The sequence below is a fragment of the Lynx canadensis genome, chromosome B1 (assembly GCF_007474595.2).
Source record: "Lynx canadensis isolate LIC74 chromosome B1, mLynCan4.pri.v2, whole genome shotgun sequence".
NCBI classification, from domain to species: domain Eukaryota; kingdom Metazoa; phylum Chordata; class Mammalia; order Carnivora; family Felidae; genus Lynx; species Lynx canadensis.
The window spans coordinates 164,449,909-164,470,048 of record NC_044306.2 but is presented as its reverse complement, the minus strand read 5'-3'; the positions used below and the strand labels follow the sequence as shown (position 1 = coordinate 164,470,048).

At 44.9% G+C, this 20,140-nt stretch overlaps 1 protein-coding gene across 2 annotated transcripts in view; it reads left to right on the top strand.

Moving 5' to 3' along the window:
- Positions 1–77: 77 nt before the first annotated feature.
- Positions 78–20,140, top strand: part of SPATA18 (spermatogenesis associated 18) — a 37,178-nt gene continuing 17,115 nt past the window's right edge. The window contains exons 1-5 of one of the 2 annotated variants that reach the window (XM_030313879.1): positions 78–409; positions 15,234–15,339; positions 15,449–15,564; positions 16,124–16,227; positions 18,593–18,688. In XM_030313879.1, coding sequence (XP_030169739.1) covers positions 323–409; positions 15,234–15,339; positions 15,449–15,564; positions 16,124–16,227; positions 18,593–18,688 — 509 coding nt within the window. In that variant the 5' untranslated portion in view covers positions 78–322. The remainder of the gene's footprint in view (positions 410–15,233; positions 15,340–15,448; positions 15,565–16,123; positions 16,228–18,592; positions 18,689–20,140) is intronic. The other variant, XM_030313880.1, reaches the window with a different exon arrangement.

The following is a 20,140-nucleotide window of genomic DNA, read 5'->3' as shown; positions in this document are numbered from 1 at the left end:
TAGCAGCCGCCCGCCCACGTCAAAGTTTGTTTAATAATCGCCCAGGTATTTATGCCTGCGGCTCCGGGCAGCCGCCCGGGAACCAGGACACCGCAGGGCAGCGGATAAGGCGCGGCGGCTGTGGCCTAGGGCATCTCCCCCCCGGCTTCCCGAACCCTGCCCGGTCCGACCCGAGGGGGAGGATGGAAGAACCAGCCGCGCTCTGAGCCCCTCAGGAAAATAACACCCTTCCGGCCACATCACCCCCGGTCGTGCGGAGGCCACCGCCTCGTCCCCTCCACGTCTCCATCTCCCAAAACAGGGCCGAGTGAAAAAGGGAGCGATGGCAGAAAATCTGAGAAAACTGGTCTCGAGCGAAACTTTACAATCGATGCACGACAAGCTAGAGTCCTGGCTGAGGGACTACAACGTGAGTCGGGGTGGGAGAGCCCCGGGAGGCTTTGATTCCTTTGCAGAACCTTCGGCCCGGGTTTCTTAGGGCTGGCTGGGGGAGGCCGCTTAGCAATGGCCAGGAGGTTGTGATTCCTAACCGTGACCCAGTCTCGGACCCAGATCGCGGGAAGGAAGGAAAGGCACCGGTCTGCTGGTGCCCTTCTCGCCCGGCGGCGCCAGGCGGCGCAGGGCTGGCATGGCCTGCGGAGCGCAGTCCGGAGTCCCCTTCCGGAGCGCTCATTCCGCCCAGCGGTAACCAAGGACGCTGGCGGCCCTAGCGACGGGAAAGATCCGCGGTCCGCCAGAGATCTGCCCCAGCCTACCACTTTCCTTTCCATCCCCTCCGCCAGCAATCCTCCTCCCTACCCCCAACTCGAATTAGTTTTTTACTACACCCCTTGTCCTGCCTTTCCGCAAGTCCCGGAGGATACTCAGGGGTTGTATCACAATGTATTTTTTTATAAAAATACTCCCAGGAGTTGTTAGCCAGAAGTCAGTGAAATGGACACTTGTCAACGTTGCTGGTTTCGTTTGTGTACTGATCTGCATGGCAGGTAGGGCACAGTTTCGACACCAAGGCAGATGTCCGGAGGCCTGTTGCCAAGGCATTTGTAGGAAGCAAATATTCTGTCGTCGAGCCTATAAGCGCTCTTCAAGTCTCATTAAGCCTTACCCCCACTGTGGTTCGCGTTAACCGTCCCCGCACATTAAGTACAACTCAGCGTTGCACTTGGTGGATTTGATCCGTCTGTCTTAAATAGGACAGTCCCACTCGTGTGGCGAGTGCAGCGGTGAGGCAGACAGACCTGGGCACTCGCGGACCCGGAATCAGCCCCCATCCCCACCCCACTCGAGTTCTAGGTCTGGCTCTAGATAGAACTAGCTGAACGACCTGGGGTAATTTATTTCACCTCTCTGGGTCTCAGTATCTCATCTGTTACGTAGGAGAGACTCAACCAGATGATATGTAGAATTCTTTTTCAGATCTCAATTTTTAAATTTATTTTTATTAAAATTTTTTTTAATGTTTATTCATTTTTGAGACAGAGGGACAAAGCATGAGCAAGGGAGGGGGAGAGAGAGAGGGAAACACAGAATCCAAAGCAGCTCCAGGCTCTGAGCTGTCAGCACAGAGCCCGACGTGGGCCCGAACCCATGAATCTGGAAATCATGACCACAGATGAGGAAGGCTGCTCAACTGACTGAGCCACCCAGACGTCCCAATCTCAATTTTTAAACAATTTAAATTGGTTTGTTTCTGAAGTCCCACCAGGAAATTCAACTAGATGCTGTGTGAGTCTCTGGGCTATCCCATTCACCCTTTGACCAGGGCTCCTATGGTGGACGGGAGCTCAAACTTCCCCCTTGCCCCCTTACTAGGGTTCAGTGTTTACCACCTTTACCCACTTCTAAAGAATGAGCTCTGTGACTATTTCCTCCCCATCAAGATTGCAGGAAAATTAAAATTTACTCTTATTACATCTTACAGCATTTTCTTTCTTTTTTTCTTTTTCTCTTGTTATTACCCTGTGGCTTAAATAAATGTTTATGTTTAACATTAAATAAATGTTAAGTGTTTAACAAAGGTAACACTAGCATTTGCGTCAAATTAAGTGATTGTTTTAGAAACTGCTCAGAAGTACTGAGAAATGCCAACGTTTATCACACTTAACTTTCTCAGTAACAGTGGTCCATCCCACTTGTCTGTTGTCACCGAAAGCATTTCAGTTAGAATCTCTCCCCTGTGCCAAGTCCCTCCCTCCACCTTTATAAAGACTGCACTCTTCGAGACCAATGCCTTTCCAAAAAATCTGCGGCCATTTCCCCAGGCGATCATTTCTCTCTGGCTCTCTAGTGTCTCTGTTGCATTTGACTGAGGACACCGCCATTCTTCTAAGGCTCTAATAATTTCTCTCCTTGCCTTACCCACTTCCCTCCTCTGGCAGTTCGTCAAGACTTTAGGAATCTTCTCTTGGGCCTCCGTTATTGCTTCTCTCTTACACATATGGCCATGAACCTCATGTCTGTATTTTCAGTTGTGCTATTGTCATCTCAAAATCAAATCAATCTAAAACCTACCTTAGTCTTGCCCATGGCCCGAACAGCGGCCTCTTTCTTGACTTCACGGTCTTCATCATGTCATACCCCACAAACTTTTCACCAGCTTAATTGGTTGGCATCTACTTTGAAATTCTCACAGAACCCTTTTACCACCTCTGCTGGAACCACCCTTGTCTACCTTCCATCATCGTTCATCTAGATTATTACAAAACTGTCTCAAGGTGATTCTTCTAAATGTCAAGTCAGATCAAGTTACTTCTCTGATAAAACCCCCAGACTTTCTGGCCTACTCAGAATAAGACCCAAAATTCCTGCAATGGCCATCGAAATCCTACACAACTGTGCTCCTTTAGACTCTGACCTCATCTGTTGCTCCCTTAATCTACTCCAACAATACTGGTCTTGTTGCTCTAGAGTAAAGCTGTCCAATAGAACTTTCTATTATGGACACGTTCTATACAGGCACTGTCCAATATGGTGGCCTATTTTCGTACTTGAATTGTGGCAAGTAGCAACCGAGGAACTGAATTTTAAATTTCATTTAAGTTTAGTTTAATTCCAAATAGTCACATATGGCTAGTGGCTACCCGATTGGACAGAAGAGTCTAGAGCCTGCCAGCCAGGCTCCTGCTTCAGGGCGTTTCGTACTCACTGTTCCCTTCTGCCTGGAAAGCTTTCACCTGTGTATATTTCAGTACGAGAATAATGTCTTCACCTTATCTCCCCCTTCAAGTCTTTGCTTAAATGTCACCTTCTCAGAAGAGACCACCCTCTTTACAATTGCAGTCTCCTAGCCCCGTCCCTGGCACTCGCTGTGTGCCTTCTCTTGCTTTATTTCTTCTGTAATAGCTACATCTAATTTTTACTTGTTCTTTTATGTTGTTGTCAATCTTTTCTCCCCCCTCTTCCCACTAAAATGTAAGCTCCAGAGGGCAGAGATTTCTCCTTTTTCTGCTCATCACTGTATTGTCAGCACTTAGAATAATGCTTGGCTCCCAGCAGTTGCTTCATAAATAATGACTGACTGAATGCCACCACCATTCTCCCAGACACCTGGGTTCTTGGACTCATTTCTCTTCTTGAAACCTCGTATCCAGTGTAGAGTTGAAAGTGATCCCACATATCTTTAATTCAGCCTTTATTAAAACTGCGTTGAGGGCAAAAGACATGATTTCCAATTAGGGGCATGATTCAGAGGGTGCAAGTGTTTTTTAACAGTTTTTCCTTGCTTGTGTATCACTAAAGAGAGAGGATAAGAAAATGTCTATATACTACTTTACTAAAATTTAGGTTACATCTAGACTTATTCGGTGTCTTGTCACCTGCAGTGTGGGTTTGGGTCAACTGCTAAGAGCTTTCCTGTAAGGCTGCAAGTTTGTTTTACTAGTTCCAAGGACTTTTGCCTTGAAACCTTAAGGTGAAGAGTATTCATTGTAGCAAAGCTATATTTGTTAAAATGTTGGTGGTAGAGGTTTGTTCGCTAAAAGTTTTAAATTATGTTTGCTGTGGAAAGTTGATTTTGCTGACTGTGACCACATTGATTTAGTTCTAATTAACTCAAGCAAAATAAAAGGCCATAAATACTAGTCTAGAATTAGGGATGTGATCCAAGTTACCCCTTGGGAAACTGTTATTATTCAGTGAACAAGATGAATGATTTGAGCAGGAGTTCTAAAACACAATGCAGATCGTTTTATTTTTCTTCAAACTAGCTAGTATTTGGATTAACAGTTGGATCCTGGCTAGGTTTTCTTCTAACTTTCCCTCATCTAATTTCCTTCATATGGATTCCTATCCCTTCTCCCTTAATCTGTCCATCACCACTATCTTCTCACTCTGTCCTAAGTATATTGCCAGACACAGTAAATTCTTTAAAAATGTAATTTTCTGCCCCAAAGCCTTTGGTTTTTATTTGTTGGCTGTTTTTTTTTTTTTTTGTAATTGTTTTAATGTTTATTTATTTTTGAGAGACAGAGAGAGAGAGCACAAGTGGGTCAAGGGCAGAGAGAGAGGGAGACACAGAACGTCGGGCTTGAACTCACGAACCCTGAGATCATGATCTGAGCCTAAGTCGGCAGCTTAACCTACTGAGCTACCCAGGCACCCCTGTTGACTGATTTTTAATCTTACAACATCCAGCAATCTTCTGGGCCTTGGCAAAACCACTGTTTGCTTGATTTTTTTAAAAACTGTATTTATTTAAAATTTATTTATTGAAAAAAAATTTCAAGAAGGAATAGTTTTCAAAACCCCACTAGAGAAACATAATAAAAACAACAGCAAACATTGCCAATTCACTTTCTTTCAGTTATCAAAGAGAAGCTGATTATTGTATTGCTTGGTCTTTAAAACTTGGGTTCCATCGGCCGTTCAGGGACAGCTTGGTGCAAACATGTAACTCTCAGGATTGTTTTTTCCTCCTTTGTGGCTATTGAGAATGTTGGTGAGAGCCATCGATAATCCCTTCTTATTGAACCAAGACCTGAGCTAGTTATTAAGAGCTTAAGAATTTGGGGCACCTGGGTGGCTCAGTCGGTTAAGCGGCCGACTTCGGCTCGGGTCATGATCTCACGGTCCGTGAGTTCAAGCCCCGCGTCAGGCTCTGTGCTGACAGCTCAGAGCCTGGAGCCTGTTTCAGATTCTGTGTCTCCCTCTCTCTCTCTCTGCCCCTCCCCTGATCATGCTCTGTCTCTCTCTGTCTCAAAAATAAATAAATGTTAAAAAAAAAAAAAAGAGCTTAAGAATTCACTCAACAAATGGTTATTTAGTTTCTGCTATCTGTGAACATTTGGCCTAGACACTCTGTATTTACAGCTTTGGCGGTGTACTTTTATTGATTAGTTTATTCAACAAAATATTTTTTTCAGAGTTTATGATATGTCTATCTGTGCTGGATGCTAGGAATAGAAATGTCAGTTGCAGGGGCGCCTGGGTGGCTCAGTCGGTTAAGCGGCCGACTTCGGCTCAGGTCATGATCTCGCGGTCTGTGAGTTCGAGCCCCGCGTCGAGCTCTGTGCTGACAGCTCAGAGCCTGGAGCCCGTTTCGGATTCTGTGTCTCCCTCTCTCTGACCCTCCCCCGTTCATGCTCTGTCTCTCTCTGTCTCAAAAATAAATAAACGTTAAAAAAAAAAATTAAAAAAAAAAAAGAAATGTCAGTTGCATCTTAATGATGAGGTTCCAGTTGGAGCGGAGGATGAGGGGTAGAGGACGCAGCTTGTGCAAAAAGCAGGGAGGCATGAAGAAGCCGGCCTATGTAGGGGGCCTGTGAATAGTTCACGGCAAGGAATGGAAGTGAGATGAGGCTGGGGACGTGGGGTGGTTGCGGCCAGAGAGTAGAGGCCTTGGACGGTGTGTTAAGGAGTTTGGACTTTACCCTGGGGGCAATGGAGGGAAACTAAAAGCACCATGCGGTGAAGACACATGTTTGGACTGTTTGGCAAGGTTGCTCTAGCTGCAGCATGCTGGGGAAATTGGAAATTCTAGGGAGGACGGACAGAGCTGGGCAATATTTTAGGTAAGAATCAGCCCCTTGTAAACTATGCTGGCACATTCAGTAAACAAGGTCCGACTCTGAGAATGGTTCTGCAGATTCAAGTAAGAGTATGTGGCCCCAAATGCCCACAATTGATCATGCAACATCTGCATGGTCTTCTTGGTCAACTTTGTGAAAGGGTCAAACACCCACCTATGCAGAACTGGGTTCTGGTTATTAATGACTCTATAGAGATGTTAAGATGAGAAATTAACCTTTGTCCAATGTCAGCAGTACCTGGAGAAGGTCAGCTCTGGGCTCTGGGCTGAAACTCCTCCTCCTTAGGTGCTTTTCTTTCCACGCAGAGTCTTGTGAACTAGGGAGTTACCTTTGGTCAGATGCTCCGAGATTTATTACTTTTTAAAATGTACTGTATGTAATTATAGGGGGCAAATGGTAAGTTCTTACTACACCCTTGATAACCCCATCCCTATGATAGGACAAGATTCCATTTCTTGAAGTAAATTAATAGACACCAAGACATTACATTCTGGGAACTTTTGATTATTTGATATGTGAATGGGGATAATAGGGAGAGCTGATAATGCTCCCTCTTGCATTACTTTCTTGTGTTATAGAAATCTGCCCTCTTAAGGAAAAAACAGCATATCAACTACCAGTACATAAAAAGGAGATTGCAAGGGTGCCTGGGTGGCTCAGTCAGTTGAGCGTCCAACTCTTGATTTCTGGCTCAGGTCATGATCCCAGGGTCATGGGATTGAGCCCTGTGTCAAGCACCATTGGGCTCTGTGCTGAGCATGGAGCCTGCTTAAGATCCTCTCTCTCTCCCTCTGCCCCTCTCCACAGCGTGCGCGCGCGCGCTCTCTCTCTCTCTCTCTCAAATAAAAAACAAAAACAAAAAGGAGATCTCAAAGAGGCATCTCCTTGGTTTTCAGATAATCTTTGTGGTTGAAATAGATGTTGTCTCCATGCCAAAATATCCCTGATTCTCAGTACAAAAGGTTGTTGTGGTTACTATGGTGTCACCAAACAGACTCCCTGGCTGCCTTTGCCCTTCCCTGTAGTGAACATACTTCTACATTCTTGGGGATTCTAATTAGTAAATTTATAGAAAACATTTCTTTCCCTTTATCTCTTCCTTCCTATGCTGCAGTGATGAATAAAACCCCAAATCTTAGTATCTGAACTTCGGTAAAAGAAGTTTTCTGCATAATATGATGGCAACTCTTTTCCACCATTGGCTCCGTGTCAGGTGCCCTCCATCTGGCGGAGCAGCCATCACATCGAGGGACCTCAAAGATCTGTAGGGAGAAAGAGAGAGAGCACTTAAATTATACACACCTCTTTCACTCATCTTCCCTTGACCAGAAGAATTGTTATGTGGCTCCAACCTCATTGTAAAGGAGCCTGACAAATGGAGAGCAGGTGGAATATTTATTTGGGGCCACGGTTTCTGCCACAGCAACTCATGATGAATCCGTGGTTGTGAAAGAACTTGACAAGTGATTGAGGCAGATTATTTAAACAGAGGGCCAGATTATTTTATTTTTAACAGGGGGCTGTTGACAGTCCTTTCTTATTTTCATCTTGGACAAACTTGTTAATGGCAACATCATCACTGTTTAATATTTAAGGATAATAATGAAAGAAATCCAATAGACATATTAGCCGCAAGTCAAGACATTAAAATCCCAGTGGTGAGGTCTAAATAGAAGCTTTTGCTAAATTGTTGGGGTATAAATAAGCCTACTCCTCTTATACCCGAAATTCAGTATTCTGGTTTTAAAACATTGTTGTGGAGCTGGTGTGTTCATGGCAAAGTCAGCCATGCTGTAACATTGAAGGTTGATTTTGGAAACAGCTATTTGAAAGCCTGCCCTCTTACGAGACAGCCACTTCCCTGGAGGACTAGTTGTAGCCTGTTATAACCCGCATCGTCAAGGCTTTCAAAGACTTGAAAGCTTTCAAAGCACTCTTCGTGCGTTATTGCCTTTAAACTTCATAAGAACTTATGAAATAGCAGGTTTTATTTTCTACATTTTACAGATGAGGAAACCAAACCTCAGGAGGGCAGCTAAACTGCTTGAGGTCACTCCAGTAGAAAGGGTTGAACTTGGATTTGAAACTAGGTCTTTTGCTTGCCAAGTTCATTCTCTTATCTCCTCCAGGGGGAGGGAAGGTGTAATAAGGAAATTTCACTCACTTGCAGTGCCCATTTCCTGCCATCCTTCTGTGCCCCTCCCCTCTCATACTCATGTGCTGGACAGAAGGAAAAAAGGAGGTAGAAATTAAGGCTTTTGTTTCCCATGTGTGAATTTCCATGACTGGCTGCAAGCAGCTACATAATGCTATCCCTCAGGCTAGTCTCTACACGCTTACTGTCATCGTTTCTTTTCCTTGCTCATCTACTAATTCTCTAACTGGCAGGTTTGGAATGGCATTCTTGTATGTAAAATTAGTTTTCTTAATGTTTATTTATTTTTGAGAGAGAGAGAGAGAGAGAGAGAGAGGGCAAGTGGGGGAGGAGCAGAGAGAGAGGGAGACACAAAATCTGAAGCAGGCTCCAGGCTCTGAGCTGTCAGCACAGATCCCGACTCAGGGCTCAAACCCACGAACTGTGAGATCATGACCTGAGCCGACACTTAACCAACTGAGCCAGCCAGGCTCCCCTTAAAATTCTTTTTTTTTTTTAAATAAAAGTTTAAAAAATAAAGTCAGGTAAATAATGTAATGTTGCAATAGGATTCATGTTTTTTTTTTTTTTTAAATATGAAATTTATTGTCAAATTGGTTTCCATACAACACCCGGTGCTCATCCCAACAGGTGCCCTCCTCAAAGCCCATCACCCACTTTCCCCTCCCTCCCACCCCCCCATCAACCCTCAGTTTGTTCTCAGTTTTTAAGAGTCTATTATATTTTGGCTTCCCCTCCACCAACCTTTTTTTTTTTCCTTCCTCTCCCCCATGGTCTTCTGTTAAGTTTCTCCGGATCCACATAAGAGTGAAAACATATGGTATCTGTCTTTCTCTGTACGACTTATTTCACTTAGCGTAACACTCTCCAGTTCCAATCACGTTGCTATAAAAGGCCACATGTCATTCTTTCTCATTGCCACGTAGTATTCCATTGTGTATATAAACCACAACTTCTTTATCCATTCATCAGTTGATGGACATTTAGGCTCTTTCCATAATTTGGCTATTGTTGAAAGTGCTGCTATAAACATTGGGGTACAAGTGCCCCTATTCATGTTTTTTTTTTTTAATTTTTTTTTCAACGTTTTTTATTTATTTTTGGGACAGAGAGAGACAGAGCATGAACGGGGGAGGGGCAGAGAGAGAGAGGGAGACACAGAATTGGAAACAGGCTCCAGGCTCCGAGCCATCAGCCCAGAGCCTGACGCGGGGCTCGAACTCACGGACCGCGAGATCGTGACCTGGCTGAAGTCGGACGCTTAACCGACTGCGCCACCCAGGCGCCCCATCATGTTTTAAAGGAATGTTGCGATGAATCCTTTGTACTGTTAATTCTCACCTAATATATATGAAGTGTATTTTGTGTGTGTGAGACTGAGGTTTATTTTTTCTTTTTAAACTTTATTTTGAGAGAGAGAGAGAGAGAGTGAGCGCGATTAGGGGAGGGGCAGAGGAAGAGGAAGACAGAATCCCAAGCAGGCCCTGCACTGTCAGCACAGACCCCGATGTGGGGTTTGAACTCATGAACCACGCGATCATGACCTGAGCCGAAGTTGGATGCTTAACCAACTGAGCTGCGCAGGCGCCCTGAGACTGAGGTTTCTTAGAATGGAAATCAGTATATTTTGTGCTCTTCGAACTTCAGTTTGAAAGTTGATTAAAGATATGCAGCGATATATTTTATTAACGCAGTGATGGAAAGCTTTTTCTTTTTCATGTTGTGGAGGTGCTTCAAGGTCAGGAGTAGAACCAAAGGCGGGAGAGAACCACTGGTAAAGGTGTGGGTGATCAGGCTGTTACAAGGAGAAATGTTAACAAGTCAAGGCTGCTTGGTAAAAGGCATGTAAGGACGGGAAAGGGTGGGTGGTGGTTCTCGCACATGCGTCACGTGTGCAAAGGCAAGGCTGGGGTGGAGAGAGTTGCTGGAGGGAAGCGCAGGGGAGTAAGGCTCAACAAGTCACGCGGAGGCATGTTATGAAGGATTTGGGAAATCAGGCAACATTTAGGCTTGATATTATCAGGAGCTTCTGTTTGGGCAAGAGAGCAAGGACCTTGAAGGGATCGGAGCAAAGCCACTGTCCTGCTGGTCTCCTTCTGCACCTGGGAACTTCTTGAAAGAGTCACGTGTCCTCATTGTCTTTGCTTCTTCTCTGCTCCCATTTGTCCCTCAACCCCGTGCAATCTGGAAATGCAGCAAATATCCCCACGCCATTCTGCTGTCACTGCTCTCATCATGGTCACCAGAGGCTACTGGATGGCCGAGTCCTACTTCTTTTTCCCCGTCCTTATCTCCTTGATTTCTCTGCAGCAATTGATGCACTGAGTTCTATGGCTTTAGCTACTTCCCAGATGCCGGTGACCCCCAGATCTATCTCTAGCTTGCGGCTTTCTTCGGGAGCTCCCGACCTGAGTAACCACCAGCTTTCCAACCAGGACCCTGTGGACACTCTACATTCTCCAACCCGACACGAACCCAGCAGGACTAGTTTTCCCCTCTCCAGCCTTGCTGCTTCTCCCACTTGGGTCCTCTGGTTGGGCAATGGCACCGCATTCTCCGCTGTGGTCCAAGTCAGAAACTTGGGGCCCCTTTCTCCATCATGCCTCCCAAATGGGTTCATCACCCTCCCAGGATTCTACCTTTAAATATCCACCGAATATGTCCCGTATTTTCCCCTCTTGCTACCACTGCCCTTATTCAAGTTCCCGTCATTTCTTACACGGGTGGGAAAATCTAGGGTAAGTTAGGGCACGCCTCAAGCAAACTTTGTTGCGGAAATATCTGTGCCTGCAGGGAGTAGACTCACAGACCCAGGAGATGCATGCTGTCCAGAGAACTCTGCCCTTGACCGAACTCACGGTATGTGAGTTCCACTCTCACATACCTTCTCCTTCCACTCTCTCCGTCTGCTGAAGGCTTCCAGAGCTGCACCTCCGACCCCCACCGCTCGGCTGAGATCCAGATGCCTTTCCTGCTGCTCTTGATACAGTGCCATGGATGCGAACTTGGCTCTGTGTCAAAAGCTGCAGGAACGGGCTTAATTTCTAGCTCAACCACCTTTTCTCCAAATTACTTAAGATCTCGTTTTTTTTTTTTTTTTTTTTTTTTTTCTCCTTGGTGGATTTGGGATCACAGATGGTATCCATTTTGTAGGGTTGCTTTGAGGATTAAATGAAACTGTATTTACAGCACTTTGCACAGGGCTTGGCTGGCACAAAGTAAGCGCTCAATAATTGTTGGGTACTATTACTAGACAGCTCTCTCTGAAGGTCCTGCAGGTCCCCTACACTGTCTGAAAATCCCTCTGACACCTATCTGTTTCCCACCCTTCTGTTCCCACCTATCTGTTTCCCATCAGAGCTGTCTGCTTCTGCCAGAGTGATTTTCGTAAAACACAGAATAAATGGGACCATGTCACCACCCTCCTCTACCCACCCCTTCAATCTTTCAGTGATGGGCTAGAGCCCACAGCCCTTCGTGGGACGTATAAAGTTCATCATTATCTGGTCTCCGGACCCTGTACTCCACTTTGCTACCTTGCTGCTCCTTGTCTTGGTACCTGCTGTTCCTCCTTTTGAAATATCTTGATTTCTTACCCCTCACTGCTCACTAGGGTGCGCTTTGCTCCTTCTACAGCTCACCATCCCCCTAGAGCACTTGGCACACTCTAAGGTGACCATTAGTCCTCTCTGGGCGTCTCCCATTTTCCATCTCGTGTCCCCAGCTGGTGCTGTCATTGAGAGCAGGCAACTTTTAATTTTTTCAAGGTAGCTTTGTTTCCTGAGCTAGCAGCCCAACGCCTTATGAATGATAGGAACTCAATGATTTATGAAGGGATGAGCTTTGGAATTAGGAGACAGCACAATTAGTTCATATCTTTGCTCTATTCATTTTGCGGGAGTGATTGTTAGAATAACGTGACTCTATTGTGTCTGGCGTGGTGCTTTGTGTTAGAAGCTGCGGCATGTTGTGAGAGGTCTTGGGATCGGAAGCTATCTCCCACCGTGTATTCTCTTCTGTTATTTAAGCTGTGTGAACAAACCCCCTTAAGAAACATTCCTCTCGGCACCTCCTTTGTACCGGGCACTGGGCAAGGCATAGGAGCATATGGTAATAATACTACAGCAATACTTTGAATTATTATGCACCTAAGTTAGCTCGGGAGATCGGCCACCTCCTCAGTATGAGTAAACAGGGGTTCCTATTTAAAATATCTTTTCTTTTTTTTTTTTTTTCTTTTTTTTTTTTAAAATTTTTTTTCAACGTTTTTTATTTATTTTTGGGACAGAGAGAGACAGAGCATGAACGGGGGAGGGGCAGAGAGAGAGGGAGACACAGAATCGGAAACAGGCTCCAGGCTCCGAGCCATCAGCCCAGAGCCTGACGCGGGGCTCGAACTCACGGACCGCGAGATCGTGACCTGGCTGAAGTCGGACGCTTAACCGACTGCGCCACCCAGGCGCCCCTAAAATATCTTTTCTAAGAGAATATAGTGAATAAGTGTAAAACTATATTTGAATCGAGGCTTACCTTATCCTCTACCATTGCCCCCTTCAGTACCACACTCTACCTCATCGGTACAGATTGTTGAGTGCCTTCTGTCTCTGAGACGCTAGAGAGGCATTATTGGGATTTAATTCTCCTAACACACTCTGCAAGGTGTCATCCCCATTTTCCTGGAGAGGAAACGGACTCAGACAGATTAACTAACCTGTGCAGGATCGCACAGCATGGTGGCAGGTGACAGAGCAGAGAAAATCGCTCAGGTCTGCTGGACCCCCGGGCCCCATTCTCTGTCCACTTAGCAAATGGCATGACCCAGCCAGAGGGCGAAAAGCTGCTCGCAAGCAACAGGTTCACTGTGATGAGTGCAGGAATGAAACAGCAAGGTCAAGGAGCGGCTGGTTCAACAAGGGAGGGAAGGACACAGCTGTTCAGCTGTAGGTTCCAAGTGTTCTGATTATGTCAATATTTACGCCGTTAAGTTATTCATTCCTTCATTCATTCGTCAAATATTTTGGGGCCCTTCCATTTGTTATGCATGCTAGCGGCAACTGATACAAACAGGCAAAAGACCAAGTAATTTTTTAAAAAAGCTCCTAGTCTCTTTAGGAGAACGGGATAGAAGGATGAGACAGAAACAAATGGCTGCGTCCGAAATAGACGCCACAACAGAGCTTGTCCCCGGGTGCTATCCACCGGGCATGGACGTAAACCAGAGGCGGCACCCAGGTTGCAGTGAGTCCATGCCATCCAAACTCCTCCCTGGCCCTCTAGGGTCTGTCCTGCCAACCCCTCTCACCTTCGGTGTTTCTGCCACACGCGCTTACTTTTGGTTCCCAAGGTGGCTTAAGTTGTTCCTGCCTCTGCCACGGGGCCTTTGCCCCTGCCGTTTCCACAGCGTGGCACAGCCTTCCTTCAGGAATCCGCGGCCAGACTTGGCTCTGTGTCTCCCCCTCAGGGAGGCCTTTCCTGCTGGCCCTCCCCATTCACTCGTGTCACATCAGCCTGTCCTCCCTCTGCTCCTGGCACTTCTCATGATCTTAAGAGCATGGGCTCTGCAACAGTCTGCCTGGGCTCCATTCTCAGGTCTGCCATTTTCCTGGCTGGGTAACCTCAGACAAGTTATTTAGCCCCTCTGCACGTCAGTTTTCTCATCTGAAAATGGGGATGCTAACAGTGGTACTCCTACCTCACAGTGTAGTGTTGAGGGGGTTAACCGAGCTTATGTATGCAAAGCATTGACCCTGCCCAGTGCGTGGGAGGTATGCAATAAACACAGAGGGCGTGAGTCTTCTTGTCATTTGTCCGTCCAGTACTTACTGGGTTTGACCATAGAGACCATAGAACGCAGGGCTGGGAGTGCCATAAGCCACCAGGCCAGCATAGCCTCTGTCCACAAGGAGCTTACTGCCCGTCTGAACCACTTCTCTTGTTGACCACATGTATGCATTTGACCTGTAGCCTTTTGCCTGCAGGTTATCTAAACTTTTCCTCTTTGTTCTAGGTTTTTTTTTTTTTTTTTTTTAATATGTATTCATTTTTAGAGAGAGAGAGAGAGAGAGAGAGAGAGAGAGAGAGCGCATGAGCAGGAGAGGGGCAGAGAGGGAGGGAGACACAGAATCCAAAGCAGGCTCCAGGTTCCGAGCTGTCAGCACAGAGCCCGACGTGGGGCTCGAAACCCACAAACTGTGAGGTCATGACCTGAGCCGAAGTGGGCCGCTTAACTGACTGAGCCACCCAGGCGCCCCTTTGTTCTGGTTTCTAATCGTCTTCACACCCTGCTTCCCGTCTTGGGATTTGTGGCGCCCAGGAGGGACCCACTGCTCGTGCCTTACCGTGGCTGGAGATAACACATAAATCTATGCCTCTTTACACCCACGTGATTTGTTTGTTGCTTGTAGCTGTGTTCCTTCCTTTAGTGTTAGAATCAATGAGAGGTTTGTCTCGCGAGGAAATGGTAAAAACCCACCAAGGAGATGAAAACAGCAGAATAATAGTTAAAGGCCCACCTCTTGGCTTCTTCATGTTCTGTTGTTTCACAACCATTGGAACTGCCCTTTTCCCCATGTCTGCCCACCGTCTCCTGGGCTAGATTTCACTTCCTCTCAGAAGTCTTCCCCGATCTTCTGAGACCATGGGCTCTGGAGTAGACCTGGGGCTCACCGGTCTGATGAGACTTACTATTCCACTGTGTGTAACTGTCTACACTCTTCCCTCCCCTACTAGTCTGCATGTGCCATATGGCCTGGGCCATCTCTTTCGCCATCTCTTCTGGGTCACACCTCGAAGTGGCACAAATCACTTCCTGTCCCCTTGACCGGAACTCAGTTACGCGGCTGCACAGACTGCTAGGGAAGCTGGGGAAAGCCATCTAGCTGTGCGCCCAGGAGGAAAGGGAAACAGGTTTTGGTCAACACATGGCGGTCTCTGTACGTGGGAACCCACCAGAGCGAGGCAGCCCCTGCGTAAAGTCAGGGTAGCCCCTGTCTACCTGCGGTGGGTCCCGGAAGGGGAAGGAATTGCACTGATCTTCTGTTTTGGCTTTGTAGACAAACACATGTGATCAAAATCTCAATCGTTGCCTTGAGTTCATTGAACAAATTTCCAAAGTGCAAGGACAACTCTTCAGGATCCTCACCACGGCTGCCCAAGAAGGTGAGAATGGCCTGTGCTTCCCCGTCTCCCTTCTTTTGTTTTTCTTCTCTGTATTCTCTCCCTGTGTGGCTAAACTTCTCTCACTGACCTGATTTGTGCACTCTTTTAGGAGGACACAATGATGGTGTGGAAATAATCAAATCGCGCCTTTTGCCTTGGCTGGAGGCCTCCTTTACTGCTGCTTCCCTGGGAAACACTGTTGACAGCAAGGTCCCCTCTCTACAGGTAGGCACGCTAAAGGATCACCCTTGACTTTCAGCACCCAGATCAGGCTCTGGGAACTCAGACATGTAGAAGATACAGCTTTTACCCAGTGGGGGACTCAACTCTAGTTAGGGGATTAGGACACAGCTACCAAAGGTGAGTTTCTGTTTATAGTCTTGTGCGGCGTAACGGGTTGAGGTGTCTCTTCAAACAGACTTGCATTCAAATCTCAGCGTTGCCTACTTACCAGTGGGGTGACCGCAGACAAATGAATGAGCCTCTGCTTCGTCAGCTGTAAAAAGAGACTGGTGATGTCCTACATGTAGGACATTGCCCACACTTGGCATTAAATAGGAACTTTTGGATGACAAAGTAGTCACACCAACAGTTGGGGTACCATGGGGCCTCAGAAGAGAAAGAGACCACCAGATGGGGAAAGCTCCCTGTTCTGAAAGAGTGAAATAACACTGATGGAAAACTTCCAACATGAAAAGAAAACTTAGTTCTCAGAGGCTGACAAAGGGCATCATAATTGGCGTTTCCTGTATTCAAGCCTATTTTGATTTGTGTATCATTCCAGGACACGTTTGATAAGGAGAGACGTAAAGATCGAGATCAGGACATGCAGCAATTGGACTCTGAGTTGAATTCAACTCGTAATCAACTCAACCAGGTTCAAGACGAGTAAGAGGAATGCAAGTTATCTTTTTTCCAAGAAGAATTGTTCTTAATTTTTAAGTTTAAAGGGAAAATAATGGCTCTTGTAAAATGTAGACATGTGCAAATAACTAGTGTGTGTGTGTGTGTGTGTGTGTGAGAGAGAGAGAGAGAGAGAAGGAGAAAGAGAGAGAGAGAGGAGGGGGCCCTACCTCTCTCTCCACCCTCATCTCCTGCCAAGGTCTCCTCCGCTAGTCTGTTGTCTACTTCTCACCCTGAAGCCTTTGCCTGCGCTCCTTCATAAACATGGAAGCCTTCCTTTGGTTCTTTGCATAGCTCGTTCTTTATCTTTCAGGTCTCAGCTGAAAGGAGATCTTTCTCAGAGTCTGTCTGTGACCATGTATATCGAAAGGTCTTCGTTTCCCCCTCTGTAGTTCTCTTTCACAATGATCTGAGACTAGCACTTACCACCATTTGGAACGTTAAAACATTTCTTTGCACGTTTATGATCCACTTGGCTGGAAGGTCCAAAGGGGTGCTGTCTTGTATTTGCTCTTCTGATATTTGCTATCTGCTATTCTTGTTGTATCTCCATCACCCAACATCATGCCTGCCACGTGGTACATTCTCAATGAATGAATAAATCCCTAATTAAAAAAAATATGTTAACTTGCTTAAAGTAATGCTTGGCTCATGAATGTATCTCCCTTTCTTCTCTCTGTATATCATTCAAGCTGCCAAATTAGCATGTATACTTGCTTGCATGTACACGTACAGGTGTTCACACCTGTGTGCCGTGTCTTAAGAGAAAAAAAATCACTACTTTATTCCTTTTTCATATTCTCCTTCCTTTCTTGGTATTTTTGCTTCTTTTAATTTTCTGCCATCTTCTTTGGACAAAAATGTTCACTTTTTTCTCCACGTATACTTTAAAAAAACCTGTAACATATTCACCTGTGAATGAAATCACAGCAATTTCCTTTCAATCTCCAGTAGCCTTATTGTGAAGTTATTGCTACTTTGGCTTTTTTTTTTTTTTTTTAAGATTTTAGACATTTTGCTCATTCATTCATTTTTCATCTTGAAAAATATCTACTCTGTTACAGGCATTGTTTTAGGTGCTGGGGATAAAAAGGTGAATAAAAAAAGTTCTTGCCCTTACGTGGTTCATGATATGTTTGTAATGAGACTGTGTGAACCAAGTGTTGGAGGTCTCAGGAGAAAAGGAGACACACTTTGCTCGAGAGAGTCAAGGATGGCATTTGCATGGGCATTCATAGGATGAGTGGGTCCTTGTTAGGAGAGGAGTAGGAGGAGGAGACCCAAAGGAATGTTGGGTAATCACACTACCACCTGTTATTGCCTGATTGGCTGGGATCTGTGGGGACTTGGTAGCAATCCCACTAGCTCATTATTTCTCAATCTGCTTCACTGTCTAGGGGAGAATCCCAGTGTTGGACCCTTCTTCTTCCATCTAAAGGGAAGGAAGAAGACAGGTGTGAGTGTAGATAGCAATTGCACTCTCTTAGCCCCAGGACGACTGTGAAGAAAGAGCCTGGATATTACAGGGAAGTAGGGTCAGAGAAGTCAAGAGACCTTTGCCAACCTATGATCTCTCGCTGGATTAGGGCAACTTAATTGAGAACCAGTGGTCTCCATCCAATGTCATCCGCACACTCCCATTTCTTTTTTAATTTTAGATAGACCTAAAGACGTAATATGATTTATTATGATTTGCCTACAATGGAGAGAGTCCTTGAAACTAACAGTGACCTAGCTATGTTGAAAACTCAGGAAACTCGTGCTCAATACGTGGCGCGAGTCAGAGGCAGGATGACATGGAATGCTCGGTAGTTAAGTGTGATTGTGGAAGACTTTCTTTGTAGGTGGGCAAATAATGTTTTCTTCATATTTAGGAAGTCAGGGACAATTAAGTCAAATGCAACTCTACGGTGCAAAGTAATGAGCACACTGCAGAAAATGGTATTCGTATATTACAAATTAGCATGAGTCTATTGCAGGAAATGGAGATCTTATGGGGAGACACAGCCTGAGGATTTGGTGTAATTAGAGCAGATGAATCAGGAGGGTGAGAAGGAGGAGGTGAACAACTTTCTTTGTCCTTTACAGTCTAATGTTAATAATTATTACCTAGTCTTTTAGTGGTAGTAGCTCTGTAATGTCTTTGTGTCTGACATTCAAAAGAATACTAGCATATTGGTGCATAATATTTGCAATAGCATCTGATTGAATGCAGATGTCTCACAATTTGATCTTGTTTATGTTCAATTTATATCATATGCCAAAAGTTCCCAGGAGAACCTATATCTTGATTCAGAAAGTCTGCCGATTTTGGAAAATCTGTCTTTAGTTATACTGATTTCTCTTACAGTCTGGCTGAAACTGAAAAGACTCTTGAAGAAACCAAGAACAGATCGGCCATATCCCTTCTGGCTGCAGAGGAGGAAATAAATCAGCTAAGAAAGCAGTAAGGGAAAAAAAAAAAGACAGGATTACGGCAGCCTCTGATTGATCATCGAATTTAGCTTTTTGGTGCTTCGTTACAATATGAAAGAAGCTATTCACAAAGAAAAGGCAGCAATATTTTTATTAATGTTTTATATACTTTCGCTTACCACAGAAACATTACCTATCTACTATAGAACATTTTCTTTCTTTTTTAAATTTAGTTTTTCAAATTTACATCCCAGTTAATTAGCACATAGTGCAATAATGATTTCAGGAGTCGAACCCAGTGATTCATCCCCTACGTATAATACCCAGTGCTCATCCCAACAAGTGTCTTCCTTAAAGCCCCTTGCCCATTTAGCCCACGTCCCCCACCCTCAACTCCTCCAGCAACCCTCAGGTTGTTCTCTGTATTTAAGAGTTTCTTCTGTTTTGTCCCCCTCCCTGTTTTTATATTATTTTTGCTTCCCTTCCCTTATGTTCATCTGTTTCGTCTCTTAAATTCCACATGAGTGAAGTCATATGATACTTGTCTTTCTCTGACTGATTTTACTTAGCATAATATACTCTAGTTCCATCCACGTAGCTGCAAATGGCAAGATTTCATTCTTTTTGATTGCTGAGTAATACTCCATTATATATATATATATATACACACACACACATATATATATATATACATATATATATGTATATATATACATATATATATATATGTATATATATATATATATATATATATATATATATATATATACCACATCTTCTTTATCCATTCATCCATCGATGGACATTTGGGCTCTTTCCATACTTTGCCTATTGTTGATAGTGCTGCTATAAACATGGGGGTGCATGTGCCCCTTCCAAACAGCACACTTTTATCCCTTGGATAAATACCTAGTAGTGCAATTGCTGGGTCGTAGGGTCGTTCTATTTTGCCCTTTGCTCATTGCCCCACCCTTCTCCCCTTTGACAACCACCAGTGTGTTCTCTGTATTTATGGTCTGTTACTGTTTTTTGTTTGTTACCATTTGTTTGTTTTAAAATTCCACATATAGGGGCGCCTGGGTGGCGCAGTCGGTTAAGCGTCCGACTTCAGCCAGGTCACGATCTCGCGGTCCGTGAGTTCAAGCCCCGCTTCAGGCTCTGGGCTGATGGCTCAGAGCCTGGAGCCTGTTTCCGATTCTGTGTCTCCCTCTCTCTCTGCCCCTCCCCCATTCATGCTCTGTCTCTGTCTCAAAAATAAATAAACATTAAAAAAAAAAAAATTTAAAATTCCACATATAAGTTAAATCTTCTGGTATTTGTTTTTCTGTCTTATTTCACTTAGAATGATACTCTCTAGGCCCATCCATGTTGTCACAAACGGCAAGATCTAGTTCTTTTTTTGTGGCTGAGTAGTAATATTCCATTATATATATATATGTGTGTATATATATATACATATATATGTATATATATGTGTGTGTAT